Source organism: Mobula birostris, chromosome 1 (assembly GCF_030028105.1).
Source record: "Mobula birostris isolate sMobBir1 chromosome 1, sMobBir1.hap1, whole genome shotgun sequence".
Classification (NCBI taxonomy): domain Eukaryota; kingdom Metazoa; phylum Chordata; class Chondrichthyes; order Myliobatiformes; family Myliobatidae; genus Mobula; species Mobula birostris.
In genome coordinates, this window is record NC_092370.1 from 172,976,138 (window position 1) to 172,996,761 (window position 20,624).

At 40.7% G+C, this 20,624-nt stretch overlaps 1 protein-coding gene across 2 annotated transcripts in view; it reads right to left on the minus strand.

Annotated features, from left to right (window-relative positions):
• Window positions 1-17,612, minus strand: part of max (myc associated factor X) — a 28,067-nt gene extending 10,455 nt beyond the window's left edge. Inside the window, exons 1-3 of one of the 2 annotated variants that reach the window (XM_072266232.1) lie at window positions 17,416-17,612; window positions 17,178-17,204; window positions 11,205-11,312 (exon numbers count right to left, since the gene is read on the minus strand). In XM_072266232.1, the coding sequence (XP_072122333.1) occupies window positions 11,205-11,312; window positions 17,178-17,204; window positions 17,416-17,451 (171 nt within the window). In that variant the 5' untranslated portion in view covers window positions 17,452-17,612. The remainder of the gene's footprint in view (window positions 1-11,204; window positions 11,313-17,177; window positions 17,205-17,415) is intronic. The other variant, XM_072266242.1, reaches the window with a different exon arrangement.
• Between the last annotated feature and the right edge of the window lie 3,012 nt (window positions 17,613-20,624).

A 20,624-nucleotide genomic window follows, 5' to 3' on the forward strand; every position in this document is an offset into this window, starting at 1 on the left:
TTTCTTGATCTTTCTGTCTCTATCTCTGGAGACAGCTTATCTACTGATGTCTACTATAAGCCTATGGACTCTCACAGTTACCTGGACTATTCCTCTTCCCACCCTGTCTCTTGCAAAAATGCCATCCCCTTCTCACAATTCCTCCATCTCCACCGCATCTGCTCTCAGGCTGAGGCTTTTCATTCCAGGACAAAGGAGATGTCCTCCTTTTTTAAAGAAAGGGGCTTCCCTTCCTCCACCATCAACTCTGCTCTCAAACGCATCTCTCCTATTTCACGCACATCTGCTCTCACCCCATCCTCCAGCCACCCCACTAGAAATAGGGTTCCCCTTGTCACCTACCACCCCACCAGCCTCCACGTCCAACATATAATTCTCCGTAACTTCCGCCACCTCCAACGGGATCCCACCACTAAGCACATCTTTCCCTCCCCCCCCCTTCTGCTTTCTGCAGGGATCATTCCCTACGCGACTCCCTTGTCCATACGTCCCCCCATCCCTCCCCACCGATCTCCCTCCCAGTTCTTATCCTTGTAAGCGGAACAAGTGCTACACATGCCCTTACACTTCCTCCCTTACCACCATTCAGGGCCCCAGACAGTCCTTCCAGGTGAGGCGACACTTCACCTGTGAGTTGGCTGGGGTGATATACTGCATCTGGTGCTCTCGATGCAGCGAGATCCCATGCAGGCTGGACGACAGTTTCGCTGAACACCCCCACCTCCCCTTCGTACCCCATCCCTTATTTATTACTATTTTTTTCTTTTCCCTTTTTTCCCCTTCTGTCCCTCTCACTATAACTCCTTGCCCATCCTCTAGGCTTTCTCCACCCCCCTTTCTCCCTAGGCCTCCTGTCCCATGATCCTCTCCCTTCTCCAGCCTCGTATCCCTTTTGCCAATCAACTTTCCAGCTCTTAGCTCCATCCCTCCCTCTCCTGTCTTCTCCTAACATTTCGGATCTCCCCCTCCCCCTCTCAAATCTCTTACTATCTCTTCTTTCAGTTAGTCCTGACGAAGGGTCTCGGCCCGAAACGTCAACTGTACCTCTTCCTATAGATGCTGCCTGGTCTGCTGTGTTCACCAGCAAATTTTATGTGTGTTGCCCCTTCTATATTTACACATTTAGTCCAGCGGTCATGGAGCATACGGATCCCTTCTTTGTAGAAGTCGGCATCTTGGACCTCCAGAAGTGGTCCACAGCAGGGGTGATTGATAAGTTCGTGGCCTAAGGTAGAAGGAGATGAGTTATACAGCTCTCATTAATGCAGGTGCAGTTCAACTCCGAGTGGTTATGCAGAAAGTTTGAAGTTAATAACCCATCTCCTTCTACTTTAGGCCACAAACTTATCAATCACCCCTGCTGTGGACCACTTTCTGGAGTTCCAAGATGCCGACTTCTACAAAGAAGGGATCCGTATGCTCCATGACTGCTGGACTACGTGTGTAAATGTAGGAGGAGACTATGTTAAAAAATAAGTGTGCTAGGTTTTCTAAAATTGACTCCTTCTACCTTAGGCCACAAACTTATCAATCAGCCCTCTTAACAAGTAGAAAGACAAAGCAGAATCAGTGGATGTTGTGTATTTGGATTTTCAGAAGTCCTTTGAAAAGGTGCTGCATAAGAGGCTGCATAGCAAGATAAGAGCCCATGGTATTTCAGGAAAGATACCAGCATGGATAGAGCATTGGCTGCTAGGCAGAAGGCAAAGAACGGGCAGAAAGGGAGCCTTTTCTGATTGGCTGCCTGTGACTGTGACTAGTGGTGTTCCACACAGTCAGTGTTGGGACCGCTTCTCTTTACGTTGTATGTTAATGATTTGGATGATGGAATTGATAGCTTTGTGGACGAAAGGTGGAAGGACCGGTAGTGTTAAGGAAACAGGGAGGCTACAAGGAGGACTTATTGATCATGAGAAAGGGCAAGGAAGTAACCAATGGAATACAGTGTGGTCATGCACTTTGATAGGAAGAATAAAAGTGTAGACAATTTTCTAAGCTGGGAGAAATTTCAAAAATTCGAGGTGCAAAGTGACTTGCTGTCCTCAGGCAAGGTTAATTTGTAGGTTGAGTCGGTGGTGAGGAAGGCAAATGTAGTATTAAATTATCATATACTCACTGAAATTCAGAAGAAAGATGGGGGATTTCATTAAAACCTACTGAATGTTGAGATGTGGAGAGGATGTTTCCTATAGTGGGGGAGTCTGGAACCAGAGGGCACAACCTCAGTGCAGGGAGGTCCATTTAGAACTCTAGCAGGAAGAATTTCTTTAGCCAGAGGGTGGTTAATCTGTGGAATTTGTTGCCAGAGGCAGCTGTGGAGGCCAGGTCATTGGGTGTATTTAAGGTGGAGGTTGACATATTGTTGATAAATCAGGGCATGAAAGGTTACAGGGAGAAGGTAGGAGAATGGGATTGAGATAGAAAGGGATTAACCACAAACAATTGGTGGAGCAGACCCAATGGGCTGAATGGCTAATTCCACTGCCATGTCTTTTGGTTTATAAAACTGCATGATGTTGCCCACAGAGCAAAGGACTTCGAATACCAATTTAAGATGTGGCAGAATAGAGGTTAAATTACGGCATCAGAAGTCAAGAGTTCATTCAGAGTAATAACATCAAATCTGAACATGGCATCTGAGAAATTTAAATTAAGTTAAACAAACACGGAATTAGAAATTGTTATTCACAGCACAGTAGGCATGAAACTGCTGGGTTGTTGAAAAACCTATCTGCAGTACAGTGCAGAAGTCTTAGGCTAGGCCTCCTTGATTTTTAGATACATTTTGTTTTGGATGTTTGTCTGTATTCTGCATTAGAGTGTCAGTAGAAAAGAGCAAATTTTAGATTTTCAATCATTTTGCAAAAAAAATTAAACGTTAGAGAATATTTTGTATTTCATTAAAGTAACATATTAAATAATAGACCACATTTCAAATAAAAACTTGATTACTCTGTAGGTAGCTAGCCCAGTGAGTGATTAAACCAAGGTAAGCAGATGCCAATGATCCATGGCATCATGAGTTGAATGAACTAAACAAACTGAAACAGAAATGGGTGTAGAAGGCATCAAACTGGCTGAAGGATAACCAAACTAAAAGGCAAGGTTGTAGCAGATGTGAGTTTAACCTTCAAGTCATCAATTCTTACACCATGGCAAAAGGGAAAATAGCAACAAGGTTGTCATCCTGGATCAGCAAGGTCTCTCCCAAGCTAGACAGGAATTACAAAATGTGCTGTCCAAGCTCTTCTGAAGAAGCACGAAGAAACAACAGCAAGGTAGAGGACCAGAAACACAGCGGATGGCCGTAGAAACTGAGTATAGCAGATAAGAGATACATCAAACTGATGTTCCTTTTAAATTGGAAATAGTTCAACACTGTTATCAGCTCTGAACTCACAGAAACCACTGGAATGCATGTACACCCCTCTACAGTCAGAAGTGGTCTTCATGAACGAGTTGCTGCCAAAAAGCTATTCCACTGAAGTGGAAGCAAAGCCAAGAGATTCATCTACACATAAAACACAAGGACTGGGGTGCTGACAATAGTATCAAGTGCTTTGGTCTGACGAGTCAAAATTTAAAATTTGTGGCTCAAACAGGAAGTTTGCAGAAGAGCTGGCGAGTGCTACAAGGGTGAATCTCTGCAACCAACAGCGAAGCATGGCGTAGGTTGCATTCAGGTTTGGGGCTACATTTCTGCAAACAGAGTTGGTGATCTGGCCAGAATTAATGGAACCCTCAATGAAAAAGTAGAAGCAGATTCCCATCTGTCACATAATAATATAATACCCTCAGGGAGGTATCTGATCAGTCCCAACTTCATTCTGCAGCAGGACAATGACTCCAAACACATGGCCATGGTCATAAAGAACTATCTTCAGCAAAAAAAAAAACAAATAGTTCTGCAACAGATGGTATGACCTCCACAGAGCCATGATCTCAACATTATGAAGGTTACCTGGGATTACCTGGAGAGATAGAAGCAAGCAAGACAGCCGAAGTCTGCAGAAGAACTTTGGGAAGTTCTCCAAGATGCTTGGAACAACCTACTGGCCGATTTTCTTATAAAACTGCATGACGGTGTACCAAAGAGAAATGATGCAGTTTTAAAGACACAGGATGGTCACAACAAAAATTGATTTTAGTTCTTTTTTTAAAAACCTTTTTACTGCTGTTTATAGTATTTTTTGACATTCAGAAACTTTCCATTTCATTATATTTGAAAACATCTTTGCCTTACACAATTCTTTTACATGTGCTCAAGATGTACACAGTATTGTTGTTCACTATTATGTTGAAAGAAATTAAAATCCATCATCCTCATCCAATCCAGCTCAGAAACAACTGCAACACATCAATTTGGTTGACACTTAGATGCCCCTTTAAAGGGCACTTTGATTTAACCAAATTTCTATCAGAAATGCAGTGTTGTCCCACAGGTCAAGATCATTTTCCCTCCAATTACATTGTGCTCACTGCTGCTGCTGCCAAACTTTAAGCATCCTGTAGTACGTCCTTTCCACCAGATACTTTTGGTCCTTTTATAATTAGATGTTATGAAAGCTCTATTAGACTATTATGCAACTGAAGTACAACCAAAAAACACAACTGACTAATAAAATGTGATGCAAGAACAATGGCAAGGAAAGCAAAATTAAAGATTTCACCTGGTCAAATGTATCCTACATGCTAACAATGATACTGTACTACATAATTACCTGTACCCTTTAATAGCGACACATCAGATTAAACTAAAATAGGAACCCAAAATTAATTCTCATTTTAACTTGATCATCAAACACCAGTTACAAAATATTGTCTACATGATTTTTTTAAATCTACATTTAAAATATATCAATTTTCTACAAAAGCTAGCAGACTTGCATGGAACTGCAGACATTTATCTGCATAATTTTGCAAAGTTTATGAATACTAGATCTGGTTCAACTACAACAAGCTAAATAATTTGAACAGAAACAGAAAAGTTAAGCATGCCTTACATTACAAAAATTTGATTTAACCTGAATTAATTTAAATTCATTTATATACAACTTAAATGATCCAAAAGCAAAAACAGATGCTGTCAATGATTAACTTGTTATCTCCCTTTCTTTCCTCCACAGATACTGCCCAGTACACTGAGTATTACTGACAACTAATACAATAAAAAGCAAAATGTCAGTTAGATATTCACAAACATTCAGTCCTTGACAGCTACTAAGTCTGGCACGGTTTACTGTGCAGCCAGTGCAACTTATAGAAACGTAGAAAAATAACAGCAGCTCTAGGTCATATGACAACCTTGCACTCAATGTCAGTAAGATGAAAGAGTTGATTGTGGACTTCAGGAAGGGCAAGACGAAGTAACACATACCAATCCGCATAGAGGGATCAGAAGTGGAGAGAGTGAGCAGCTTCAAGTTCCTGGGTGTCAAGATCTCTGAGGACCTAACCTGGACCCAACATATCGATGCAGCTACAAAGAAGGCAAGACAGCAACTATACTTCATTAGGAGTTTGAAGAGATTTTGTATGTCAACAAAAACACTCAAAGACTTCTATAAATTACTGTGGAGAGCATTCTGACAGGCTGCATCACTGTCTGGTACAGGGTGGGGGGGGGTGGGAGACAGCTACTGCACAGAGAAGCTACAGAGGGTCGTAAATTTAGTCAGCTCCATCTTGGGTACTAGCCTACAAAGTACCCCAGGACATTTTCAAGGAGCAGTGTCTCAGAAAAGTAGTGTCCATTATTAAGGACCCCCAGCACCCAGGGCCTGCCCTTTTCTCATTGCTACCATCAGGTAGGAGGTATAGAAACCTGATTTTGCATGATTTTTAATCTATTCAATATACATATGTTATAATTCATTGATTGCTTTTCTTCTATATTATGTATTGCATTGAACTGCTGCTAAGTTAACAAATTTCATGACACATGCCGGTGATAATAAATCTGATTCTGATTCTGCTCCACGATTCAAAGAATTCATGACTGATCCTCAATACCATTTCCCTCTCTTCTCATAGCTCTTAATGCCTTGTGTCAAGAAATATGTTGCCAGTATACATTCATGACCCCTAATTTTGCAAACTTTTCCCTAGTTCAGCTGTAAACATCTTGTTCTATAAACTGAGACTGTGACTCCTGGTTTTAGATCTCACCAGAAACAACAACAGTGCATCCAGCCTGTCAGACCTCTGGGTGTAGCTACAACATATAATCACTGGAGCTCCATACTGCCTCAAGTCTTGACATCCTGGAACCAGTTTGGTGCTCAGCAACCCTCAAACAGGTAAAGTGGGTTTAGCAGGCTGTGACTGAAACACTCAGCAAGAAATCTGAGCCATTAAAAAACTACATGGTTTTCTTGAGTTATATTCTTTTTAAAACTGTGTTCCAGCCACAATCAATTTGGACCATAGACTTTCATAATGACACAAATTTCTTTCAAGCAATTAAAACATAACTTTCAATTCTAACAGAAGCTTCCCTCCACTTCCATTTTTGTAAAAGTAAAATGTCTTGTAACTGAAGAGCTTTAAACAGTTTCTCTTCTCCAAACTTCTTCTACTGCTTTAAAAAGAAGTACGTTTTGCAAATAAACTGAATGGCACATTGAATGGGGTGGGATAGAGGTAGAAATAATGACATTCCTTTTGTGAATACCGGGGTAATATTCTGGCTGACAGGAATACAAATATATTGGTCAGGAATACATCCTAAACAATCAAATTGTCAGCATGCAGGAAGAAAGCCTGCGCAGCTCTAATATCTGATTATGAAAAAGCCAATTAGGTTACAATTTAAAACAGGAAATTCTGGAAGCTTTCTGCAGGTCTGGTAGCATCTATGGAAAGAGTCGCTGTTTCAGTTTAAAGACCCCAATTTACAGTTTCACTATTTTCATTTTCAATTATTAAAAACCTTAAAACCTATGAAGTGCCACAAAACAATTTCTCATGAAAATATTGTTCCTTTAGTAATAAACTAGAAACAGAAAAATCTTGTATAATTATATTTGACAAATATAGTTTTTCAAGATTTACAATACATCATTACTTATAAACCATAGGTTCAAAGATATTCCTCATCTTTGAACCTATGAAAAAGGTATCTTCTTACACGCCCTCACGTATACTCTTACACAAGCCATCTCCGGGCAGTCCAAAATGCTTTGCAAGATAAGTATGTGATCTTACTGTTCTTATAAAACCTACAATAATTTACTCCTTTTCTCAGAGAAATACAGGGGAGGGGTCGGGGGGGGAGGGTATATATCAAGATGTTGATCAAACAAATCATTGCTGTCTTATTTTTGATTATCTATCTTTTAATCCATTTTAAACAACAAAAATGACTTCCTTCATTTTGGCTATCAGTTCCAAGCTGAGGCAATTTCAAAAATAACAAAGCTTTTGCTTCCTGAATACTTTTGGATGTATCTTATGATTTTGGGCTGCTGATCGTGAAAAATCACCTTGGAGTTTCCCTACTACGCACCTCTTTATTCTTAAATAGAAAATTTATTAATTTGAAATTTGTGGCTGCTTGCCCACGTGGCAAGCGAACCGGCTCCAGCAGTCGCGGGTGAGTCCACAGCCAGTGGCAACCGAGAGGGCTTTGAGTGCGGGTCAGACGTTGGCCCAGAAGCCAACGTCACTTCTGCCCCGCAAAGAGCGGGGGATGCTGGGAGTGGGCACTTAAGCACGCACGGATTGAAAGAGTGAACAGTTCAACCAAACCCTGCTTGACTCAGTGTGTTGCTTTCACTTGTTGCATATCAGCACAACTACATTGGTGATCCCGACAGTCCAACGGCACTTGGACCCAGCATGAACGACTCGGCTCTGCAGAATGCAGTTTCCCTTAAACTGCCAACCTTCTGGACCACTCAACCCCTGGTCTGGTTTGAGCCTCACTCAGTTCTAGGTCAGGCAAATTGTCTCAGATGCCACCAGTTATTACTACGTGGTGGGCGCCCTTGAACAGGAGACAGCAGGCCGCATTATCGACTTTCTGCATCAGCCCCCAGTAACAGACAAGTACGAGGCACACAAGGCCCTGTTAATCCGCACATCTGTTATTTCAATTCATAATTCGAGTCAGTTAAAATGTTGCCCATAATGTAAGCTGAAAAAGTTTTCAATCCTGTCCAGGCATAGCTGGGCATGTTTAGGCAGGGGGTATGCTACATGGCAGGACAGGTTTTAGAAAAACAGGACATGGAGTCTAGAGGAAACAGATGAAGATGCTATGATGCACAAGCCAGGAATGAAAAATGATACTGATACCGTTACAGGTTTTGAACCCTTTATGTTGAATGAACCTCCTCTACTAACTCAGAGTAAAATGACTTGATCAGAGACTTGGGTTTGTCAAAGGCAAAAGCAGAATTACTGGGTTCCACTCTGCAAGGATAGAATCCGTCGTCACCAGACCAAAAAATTTCTCTGAAGGATTTCGATATTTGAGACAGATGTTTCCCAGAATAACTGATATCAAAATTAAGGAAGGTATTTTCGTAGGTCCATAAATCAAACAGGTCATCAAAGACAGGCAATTTGAACTTCTAGGGGACTGGGGAAAATCACATGGAAGGCATTCAAGGAAGTTGTTGAAAATTTTCTTGGCAACTACAGAGCACCAAGCTACGTGCAGCTGATTAACAACATGCTTTAAGCATACAAAACCAAGAAGTGCAAGATGTCACTAAAGATTCATTTTCTGCATTCCCATTTAGACTTTTTCCCTGCAAATCTTGGTGCTGTCAGTGCCAGACATGGTGAAAGGTCTCAGCAGGACATTGCGGTCATGGAGATACTGTATCAGGGCAATTAGAACCCATCAATGCTGGCTGATTATTGTTGGACATTTAAGTGAGAAGCCTCAGACACCTGAGTGCAAACAAAAGTCATCAGCAAAACATTTTTAACTTAAGTTGAACTATTGCAAAGTGTCAGCACTGTTATGCAATTAAATGCATTATATACAATAAAAGTTAATTTTTTGTTTCTTCCAATTCCAAGTCATCTGAAGTTTTTTATGTTCAGCTTCAAGCGATCTATCATAAGCAAAATGAAATTCTGAGGAAGCAACGTTTTTGAAAAAAAAATTGTCCAGTGTAATCAATCCGCTGTTTCGAACCGTCATTATGCCTCATTATTTAGCGCCCTGAGTAGACTGCATTTGAAAAACGGATCTCCTAATGCAAGGATGTACCAGTAATAAAGGGTGTAATAAAGGGTATGCAGCAGAGTTCACCAGATTCCAAAGGTGGCAGGTTTATTAAACAAATAAAATATTAAGCAAACTATGCAAGAATGAAAAGATGATCTCATTGAAACACGCAACGTTCTTACAATGCATGACTGATTATGATTCTCCATTCCTGGGGATATCTAGAACTGCAGGTCACAGAACCATTTGGACAAAGATGAGAAGTTATTTCTTCTACAAGAGAGAAGTGAAACTTTGGAATTCTCTGCCAAGAGGGCTATGGCAGCAGGTTAATCACTAATTATATTAAGCATGAATGGAAAGACATTGTTTTTAAGGAAAGTCAATGCAAGAAAGTGGAATTGATTTAAAATATCAGACATGATCTGTTGAAATGGCAAATAAAACTGAATGCCTCACCTTGAACTCTTATGTTAACAAGGAACAAAGAAACTTCACAATACTGGTCAGCCAATTAATCAATTCTGATAAAAGATTATGTCTGACTGTCTATTACTTCCATTTACACGTCTCATTTGATGTGCTTGATATGATTTGATAAGAGTTAGACGCGACAAATTGATTGAGGGTAAAAGATCAAAGATCTGGAGGAAAGTAGTAGGTTGCACGAGAGATTGACTTGGTGCCAGAGGATTGGGGATTATGAATTTTAGTGCCTCGGGGATTCTGTAAGACTCAAAGTTTTCCTTGCTTCTTGTGTATATTGAAGTAACTTGGGAGTCATTATTAGCAAATTTGAAGATGACATCAAAACTGACAGGAGAGTGTGGTTCTTGGCTATAGGAATCTACTAGTGGACCAGGAGGACAAGGTGATTATTAGGCCCTCCAGTTGTGAGGGTTGACCAGAGATGTTGCTTCCAGCTATCCACGTGATACGCAACTTGGGGCAGTGCAATAAGGAAAGCAAGCTGTTGCCCACGCATCAGGCTCCCCCTCTCCATACAGCTGATGAATCCAAAGGAACAGCACCAGCAGCGTCACAGAACTCGCCAGTCAGTGCCGAACTCAATGCAAGACTGTCTTAGGAACTCCAATTTGGATTCTGATTCTCCCCCACCCCCCCCACCCCCTCAGGGTTTACTCCCGAAGCCTTCCCCATGAGAGGGTACAGCCACACAGCAGCAGGTTTGAGATCAGAGTTTTCATTCTCGTAGATGAGCTGCCAACCACGGCTTCTAAGCCCCATCTGCCAGAAGTGACTGGTTTTAAGGTGCCAGTAACCCAACCTTTGTCCTTTCTCCTGCCAGCAGAAATGGCTTCATGCGGCTCAGTAGCTAAGCCACATGAAAAGGCCAGGAGCTGGACTCGGCTGTCAGAGGCTATGAGACGCATGCCATTATAAGCATTTAATAGGTAGAGAGAGATTATCCGCACCATCTCCCACAGCTATGAAAACCTGATTAAGATTATTGATTTGGCTAGACAATGGGACTGCATAATAAATGACAGGACGTTGGGCCAAGTGGAGAAATCTCAGAATTCATATTGATAGTTCCTTAGCAAGGTGGCTGTGGAGGCAGATTAGACATTTGCCTTTGCTGCTCCACAGCAATCTCATGCTTCATCTTTGTGCAACATCTACTAGTCATAATCATACTTTATTGATCCCAGGGGGAAATTGGTTTTGTTACAGTTGCACCATAAATAATAAATAGTAATAGAACCATAAATAGTTAAATAGTAATATGTAAATTATGCCAGTAAATTATGAAATAAGTCCAGGACCAGCCTATCGGCACAGGGTGTCTGACCCTCCAAGGGAGGAGTTGTAAAGTTTGATGGCCACAGGCAGGAATGACTTCCTATGACGCTCTGTGCTGCATCTTGGAGGAGTGAGGCCGTAGATGTAAAAAAATATTCTCACCTCACTCAACACTAACACATCAACTACTTTATTTCCCCAAACATTTTGCTTAATATGAACACTAGTGGTGAAAATAAAGTTGTGGAACACAAACCTTTTCACCCTGGAGTGATGGTACGGAGTCACGTAAACTGTGAAAGCTGTCTTTAATGTGATCTCTGCGCTTGCGCTCCAAAGCATTGTGGTGTGCTCGCTTGTCCGCCTGAAAGACAATTTTCATTCTTTAAATCATACCTTAATGTAATCTATCTTAAAATGTCTTTTACTATTACAATTTTATGTAGCTAAGTAACATTCAAGATTTGATTTTCATACAAGTATAAGCCAAAATTCAATGGATTTCAGTATGCTTTGACAATATTTACAATTGGCAACATTCCAAATTATTTTGATCAGATTGACTCAAAAGTGGCATTATTTAAATTAATGTCACAAGATCCTAAAATCGCACTTCTAGTTTGGGTTTTAAGCTTCTACCAGCCCCACTAAACCATCGACATCTTATTCGTGTCTAGGAGTCCAATGGTTGTTTTTCCTTGCAAGGCTGAATTTCAATTATTCAAACTTTTGGAAAATTGTCAGTACAGTCTCAAATCCTGTTTATCCTGTCTTCAAACATTGTACTGAAATCCAAGTTGTGAAAAATAATTAAGGATAATTTAACACTGCAGTGCCCATATAAAAGAATAGAAAGATAGCTGATTTCAAGTAACTAAGTTCAACAGTCCAAGTACCATCGTGTTAGAACTTGACGTTTATTTATTTTCTCTGTACTTATACACAGCAGAGTGGAAAAAAAGATTGTGTATTCCCTCTTCTCCAGAATCAGATTATCATGACCATCAGAATTCAAATAGCCAAGATGCCTGATAAACTGAATGTCTAGCTTTGTCGAGCAGACAAACAACAGAGCAAAGCAAACCAAACCTTCCCAAGTACTGTCCTAATCTATCTAGTCACAGCAGGAGTTATGGTGCATTACTATGAAGCAGCACTTGTTAATAGCCAACTCAGTAATGCCACATTTTTACAACAGAACAGAAAGCTGATAAAGAAAGTATATGGCATGCTTGCTTTCATTAGTCAAGGAATTGAGTTCAAGAGTCAGGAAGTTATTTTGCAGCTTTATAAAACTCCAGTTAGGCCACATCTGGAATAGTGCATTAAATTCTGGTTAGGCCACATCTGGAATAGTGCATTAAATTCTGGTTGCTCCATCATTGCAAGGATGCCAAAGCATTGTAGAGGATGCAGGAGAGGTTTACCAGGATGCTGCCTGAATCAGAGAGCACGTGCTACAAGGAGATGTTGGACAAATGTTAAGTTGTTTTCTTTGGAGCAGCAGAGGCTCAGGAGAGATCTGATAGAGGTCTGTAAGGTTATGAGAGGCACAGATAAGAGTAGAAAGCCTGTATCTTTTTCCCGTTGTTGAAATACTTAATACTTGAAGACACATATTTAAAGTGAGAGAGGTTAAGTCAAAGGAGATGTGCAGGGAAAGATAGTGTTCTTTTTAAAGACAGTGAAATATACCTGGAGTGTCAATAGCACTGGCAAGTACATCAGCTGAGTTCTACAGCTAAGGCCACAGTGATAAGCAAAGTGGCATGTTATCCTGTAAATCAGGATTGCTTTGTAAAACTGAAATCATTTTATACCAGGCAGAAATGTTTTCAAGTGACCAGTTATTTGTGGAAGGATGAACAGTAGTGGCAGAAAGCACATTGTCGTAAACCGAGGACACTTGCAAGAGTTTGTCAGGGCAGCATGCCAGGCCTAACCATTGTCAGCTATATCATCCAGACAGAAACACTGATGACTGCAGAGATCGGAATTCTGCTTACAAACCTTTCAATCGCGCAACAGGCCCTACCTCCACATAGCCTCTACCAACATAATATTCAGCTATTTGCTGAGACGCAAGTAATACTCCCAACACAGGTGCTAACCGTGACCATCTCCAACGAGATAATCCAATCACTTCTATCTGAAACTCAGCATTAACATTGCTAAATCTTCAGATCAACATCCTCTACACCAGTACTGACCAGAAACTTAACTGCAGCAGCCGCATAAACTTCGCAGCTTTAGGAGTAGCGGAGAGAGCGAGTAAATATGTGGCAAGCCACTCACCATACTTCTCAAAGCTCAGACACTTCCAACACCACTACGTCAATGTTATCCTGGACAAAACAGCTTGATCAACACACCATCTACCACTTCTGGTATTCACACATTACTATACCATGACTGAGTACAAGATACACTGCACCATCTCGCACATTTAAACAAGAGATATCAACACCAAATCCATGTCATACATCTTAATTTGGAAATACAGAGTATTCTTTATCATTCACAGATTACAGTCATGTAACTCTTTCCCCATAGCATCATCGGCACGCTTTCATCACCTCATTAGAGTATAGATGATTAAAATCTGGGCATCGCCTAAGATTGTAATCAATAGGCATAAAAGAACCCTTGGTATTCGTAAGAAACATGACTGAAAAGAATGGCAAACTAAAATGATCCAGTCTTTCCACAATATTATTCCAGCAGCTCTAGGAGTTCAAACTGGTAGCTACAAGCAAAGTTTGCTTATATTTATTTACATCATGAAAATAATTTAAATTTGGTTACTAACTGTTCTATATTTAGCTTAAATAACATCACTTCAGAGTGAAATAAATAAATTCTGGCCCAAAGTATGGGGGGGTGGGGGGTGCTATTGCAAATCTAACGCAAGTTCTTTTGTAATAAAAGAGCGGATATTGCAATAGTAGAATGAAAAAATCCTGACACAATAGTTTTAAGCATTTCTGCCCAGTATAATTAACTTCAATATCTATAATTGCTGTATTTAAATTTTAAATCTTGACATTTGAAAATTTCCATTTGGAGTTTAGTGATACACTAAGGGACTGCTGAACAAAAAATACTAAATGCAAAATTGTGCTGAGCACAAATATTTATATAAACTTACGCTTAAGAAAAAAAGATTGCTGTAATCACTCTAGTTGTAATGACTTTACAATTTGTGAACTCAACCACAATGGAGGTAATTAGTAAATAAGTCACACCCCCACAAGAGGTAAATAAAAGCTTTTCATTTCTGGACAGCTTGTTTTTAACTCCAATGAAGTGAAGCCAAATCTTGAGCCCTACGGTTTTAGTATCTAGATTTAACAACATGCAGAACTTTACTTTGAAGTAGTGAATAATTGTTTCTACGAAACAATGGTTTTCACCATCATACAGCATGATCACACAGGTTCTGTCACACTGATGATCAAGTACCTATCTACAGTAACCCTATTTTATTTTTCCCACTTTACTAACAACTTCCCCCCTCAAGATTTTAATGGCACAGAAGAGACAATTCAGTGACTAATTAACCTTTGAGCTTGTACATGCTTATTACGTAGTAGGAAAGCAAAGCTTCCAAAAAAATGCAGATAAAGAACATGAAAATTCATAATTGGATGACTGAGGACGAATCCAACCATTTTGAGGAACCACAAAATTCTTTACAGGATGAGAGTAAATGCTGAAAGTCTCACTCACTGATTGGCATATGTGTAACTAGGGCAGGTCTCAGAACACGGGGTCACCCACAAAACAGGAAATGCTGGAAACACTCAAACAGTTTTAGGTCATAGTTCCTTTCTGACTCTTTTTCTCTTTTCACAGATATTGCTTGACCTACTGAGTATTACTAGCAATATCTGTTTTAGTTTCAAATTTCCTGCATAAAACTCCATTTTCAAACTCAGCTACACAAGTTTGAGACATTTAATCATTCAGAGAATAGTGACCATTTGGAATTCACCACTCCAGAGCACTGTGGATGTACAAAACATTGGATTTTGGCTCTGAGAGAATCAAAGTCAATGAACAACCTGCCTAAATGGTATGTGGAAAGAGGCTGGGGAGAGAAAGAGGGGTGGTCAGGCACATGATTACCCCTTGTGTTCCAGAAAGTTATACATAAACATTTAAAAGTTACACTAGCCAAAAAAAGTCAGCAAATTCTCTCCTAAAGTAGTTCTCAGGAATTTTCATCTAACAAACCAACACAGTTCAGCATACAACCACATCAATCCAAATCCTCTATCTACAGCCGAATTTGAACATTGCTAAAGGGTGTAAATTGCCTCATTTGATTAGCATAGGAAATTCTGTTGCAAATGAAGCACATTGAATTGAGAAACAGATTTGTCTGAGTGAATCTGATACCAAGATTTTCTTTAAAAATCTAATCGCAGTAACATCTATAAGCATACAGACATTCCCACTATAATTGATATGTTCAAAATGGTTTGGAATTAGGAAAATAAAATGTAATAAAGCGAGTACAGTCTGCAATTAATTTACAAACCATTTAAGGTTATAAACATTCATGGTACAGCCGTGTTTAAAACACTTTCAGTTTTATTTGGATTGCATAATTTATTTCACTCCATAAACTGAAAGATGTACATTCACAGTAAGGTCATAATTTTTGCCTATCATTCAAATTAAAAGGCAATCCATAGTTTTTCTATTTCCCAGTCAGAAGCGAACATTTAAGTTTTCAATTCCCATTTCTACTCTTTAGGTCAAAATTACCCTCTCTCTTGGTATTTAAACATTAGTTAATTACCAATAAAGTTTAACTCATTAGTGGGTGACAACGCACAAAAAATTTCCCCATTTTTGCTCTAAAAAGCAAAGTCATCCCAATGCATTTTCTTTTCAGCAAATCAGGACTGCAGACTCTACCAAAAGTTTCAGTGCTGTTGACACTCAAACTGAACTTACAGCTGTGACAACAGAGATTATGCCTCATCTACTAAATCAAGACATTCCCAGTTGCCTAAAATTGGGCACCATATACACACAATACTCAGAAGTCAGCAAACCATTTGGCAACCAGCTTAGTTGGAAAAGGCAATATGTCTGATATAATGCAAACATAATATACAGACTATGTTGTGTAATCACAAAATGAGCTACTTTGTTCTGTGACCACTCAGGCTAATTTTACTGACTTCTTTAGACAGTGCATACCAAGGTAGATAACTTATGAAACTTAATGCCAGTCCCTTTAAAAGGAAACGGTTTTGCAAGCTGATCAACAATTATACAAAACTTCCTGGAGTCCATTTTGTGTTATACACCCACAATCAAAAGAAAACCTCGTACATCTAACTTAACTATTTACATTTGTTATTGATCTTTTTTAAATGTTTCTTGAAGAACACGAATAAGAATCCTTTGCAGCAGCTGGTCATCCGAACACGCTGTATGAAATACATATACACAACTGTAAAAGAGGAAGGGGAAAAAGCGTCACGACGAATTTCAGGTGTTCTTTTAAAACTTTTTTTCAGGTTTACCATATGTAAACCTTTCATACTGACAGGATGAGGAAGGAGGTGGGTAGGGTTCAATAAGATAAAATGACAAACGAAAAAAATTTAAACAAGTTATTTCCAGTAACCTATCTGCCCAGCTTCAGCACAAGGGCGTCGAGGCTTGTAGGCCAAATATATATTTTCTGAACGTTATATATATACACACACAAACACAGGAGACGAATATTTTTCAACTAGGGAAAAACTAGCACATCAAAAAAAATGACGTTTTAGAATTAAGACAGCAAGGGTTCTTTCATCCTAAAGATTAAGGAGCCCAAAGTAGGTACGCTTTAATATTTAGAAAAATCGCTATTATTTGTTTTAAAGTGAACAATAAACCCGATTTCTCTCTTGAGGCCTGTGGTTGGATAATCGCCCAGGAACAGGAGCCGTGCCGTGCAAGATAGCAGTGGCCTTCCTCTTAACACATCGCCAGTTCCTGTCTCGGACTCAAAGGCCTCCTACAGAGAGCCTCATCCGAGCCAACCTCAGGATTAAAAATCAATCCCGTATTTAAGAGAGAAAAGGGTAGGAAGTGTTTTCTTTTTTGAAAAAATACAAGAAAATCAATAATCCATATTGTTTTGGGATGATTAATTTTTATATGAATATGAAAAAAAAACAAAGCGTCGACACGGGGTCTATGTTAATCCTCCGTTACGTACCGCTGTCTGAAACCTCGGTTGTTCTTCCTGAAAAACAGACAAGTGACAAAATGATCATAAAGGGCTAGAGTCTGGCGCTTTACAAAAAAAAATTAACGGTGAGAAGGGGGTGGGGGGAAATCCGTAACTACAGAGAAAGGAAAAGAAATGTATATAATCAGGAGGGAATAAAAACAAGAAAACAACACGTTCAATTCAACAGCGATAAAAAGGCCGAGACCAGTCCGGCCAGACTTACATCGCTCTCCACCTCGATGTCATCATTGTCGCTCATGCTTTTTACAGACAAAAAATAACAAACACGGCGACCTTAAAACTGAAACTAAAAACTCCACAGGCGCAGACTGTCTCAATGTTAATGAACGTGGAAGAAGAGATAAACACACAGGAGAAACCAGCGGAAACCACTCGTGACTCCAGCACTGCCAGTGACCGACTACGCACGCGTGCCGATCGCACTACCCTTCGGGAGTTGTAGTTAACTGGCCGCCGATCTGAGACGTGAGCGGCCTGCATTGGACTACATTTCCCAAAAAGCCGTCTCTGTTTTTTTTCCGCGCAGGGTTTGTCAGGCAGGAGATTCCGTGACGGAAATTACGTAGGTATTGAACGTAGAGCATTAAGGGAAATGTAGTTTTCGCGGACCTCTTCACGATAGGACTTCCCATGATTCAAAGCGCCATGTTAAAGGAGATGGCTGCTTGGGGAGGGAAAGCAGGAGGAAGTAGTTGTAGGTGTCGAGGGTAGTTTATGGAGCGAGCTTTTAGAATTTACGACAGACGAAGAATTTTCGTTGAGACTTTCAGGTTCTTATTTATTACAGTAAACATTTTAGTCTTTCTGTTAGATTGAAACTTCAGTGGTAAAGTTCAGAGTAGACAATGTGTGATGTTTTCCTGGTAGACCAATTGCTTCTGCCTGTTCTCGTGTAAACTCGTGTCTGCATACCTCGGATTCATTTTATCCCCCTTGTTTCAGTCCGTTCCTATCTACTTTTGGGGCTTTTCACATGTCCTTGATCTCCTCAACAACTTTCAATTCTCTGGCCCTGACCATCTCATTTTCACTATGGATGTACAGTTTCTATACACCTCTATCCCCCATCAAGAAAGCCTTAAAGCTCTCCACTTTTTTTATTGACAACAGACCCAACCAGTTCCCCTCCACCACCACCCTCCTCCATCTGGTGGAACTGGTCCTCACCCTCAACGGTTTCTCTTTGGCTCCTCACAGTTTCTCCAAACTCAAGGTGTAGCCATGGTTCCCAGCAATTCCTGCCTTTTGGCGATTATGTGGAACAATTCATGTTCCAATCCTTCCCTGGTAATGTTCCACAACCCTCTGCTACATTGATGACTGCATTGGTGCTGCTTCATACGCCTGTCCTGAGCTTGTCAATTTCATCAAATTTACCTCCAACTTAAACCCTGCCCTTAAATTCACTTGGTCCACTTCTGATAACTTTTTACTTCATTCGATCTCTCTATTGTCATCACTGGAGGTAAACTGTTTACTGATATCTTCTATAAACCCACTGACTCCCACAGCTAAATTGACTATACCTATCCTCACCCTGTCTCCTGTGCAATTGCTATTCTGTTTTCTCATTTCCCTTGTTTCCACTGCATCTGTTCTCAGTATGATGTTTTCCTTTCCAGTACATCAGAGATGTTCTCCTTCAAAGAATAGGGTTTTGTTAGCGTCACCATTGATGCTGCCATCACCCACGTCTCCATTTCCCGGACATCATCCCGCTGCCTTAACAGGCATGGAGTTCCTTTTGTCCTTAACTACCACCCCATAAGCTTCTGCATCCAACACATCATTCTCCACAACCTCTGCCATCTTCAATAGAATCTACTACCTCCCCACCATTCTCAGCTTCCTGCAGAGATTGTTCTCTCTGTGACTCCCTTGTAGATTCGCCCCTTCCCACTAATCTCCCTTCTGGCACTTACTGCTGCAAGAGTAGAAAGTGCTACACCTGCCTATTCACTTATTCACTCACCTCTGTTCAGGGCCCCAAACAGTCCATCCAATTGAGGCAACACTTCTGCTGTGTATCTATTGGGGTCACCTGCTGTATCTACTACACCCGATGGAGATGCCTATCTGTAAAAAGCATTATATCCTAGTGGCCAACCATTTAAATTCCAATCTCCATTCCCATTCCAACATGTTTAACCATTCTCGGGTTGTAAGAAAAACACCTCATATTCCATCTGGGTCACATCCAACCTGATGACATGACCAGTGATTTCTCTAATTCCCGGTAATCTTCACTCTCGTCCTTCCCTCTTCGTCCATTCACATTCTGGCTCCCCTTTTACCTCATCTTACCGCCTATCACCTCCCCCCGGTGCCCCTCCTCCTCTTCCCCCTTTTCCCAAAGTCCACTCTCCTCTCCCATCAGATTCCTTCTTCAGGCCTTGACCTTTTCCACCCATCACCTCCCAGCTTCTGACTTCATTCACTCCCCCACCCACCTGGCTGCACCTATCACCTTCTAGCCTGTACTCCTTCCCCTCCCCCCACCTTATTCTGGCCTCTTACCCATTTCTTTCCAGTTCTGAGGAATGGTCTTGGTCTGAAATGTCAGCTGTTCATTCTTTTCCCTAGATGCTGCTGAGTTCCTCCAGCATTTTGTGTGTGTTGCTCTCGATGTCCAGCATCTGCAGAAACTCTTATGCTTATGTATCATTTCTCTCCAAATTCTTATGACGGAATTTTGACTTGAAGCATTAATCATGTTTCTTTTTACTATTGAAAACCTGTGGGTGTGTGCAGCTTTTCTGATTTTATTTCAAATAAAACTTCAAGACCTTGCCCGAATATACCTCCTTGTGCAATTGGATCTTCGATTTCCTCACTTGCAGACTCTAGTCCATTCAGATTGGCAACATCTCCTCCACAATCTCCATCAGCACAGGTGCAGCATAAGGCTGTGTGCTTAGCCCCCTGCTCTACTCACTTTATACTTATGACTGTGAGGATGAGCACAGCTCCTGTGCCATATTCAAGTTTGCTGACAACACCATTGTCATTGGCCGCAGCAAAGGTGGCGCCACAACAACAACACCTCACTCAATATCAGCAAGACCAATGAGCTGAGTATTGACTTCAGCAGGAGGAAACCGGAGGTCCATCAGCCAGTCCTCACTGGGGGATCAGAAGTGGAGATGGTTAGCAACGTTAAATTCCTCAGTGCTATCAATTTTAGAAGATCTGCCTTGGGCCCAGCACATAATTACCATTATGAAGAAAGCATGACAACACCTCTACTTCCTTAGAAGTTTGTGAAGATTCAGCATGGCATCTAAAACTTTGACATATGTCTGTAGATGTGTGGTGGAGAATGTATTGACTGGTTGCATCACTGCTTAGTATGGAAACATCAATGGCCTTGAATGGAAAAGCCTACAAGGAGTAATGGATGTGGCCCAGTCC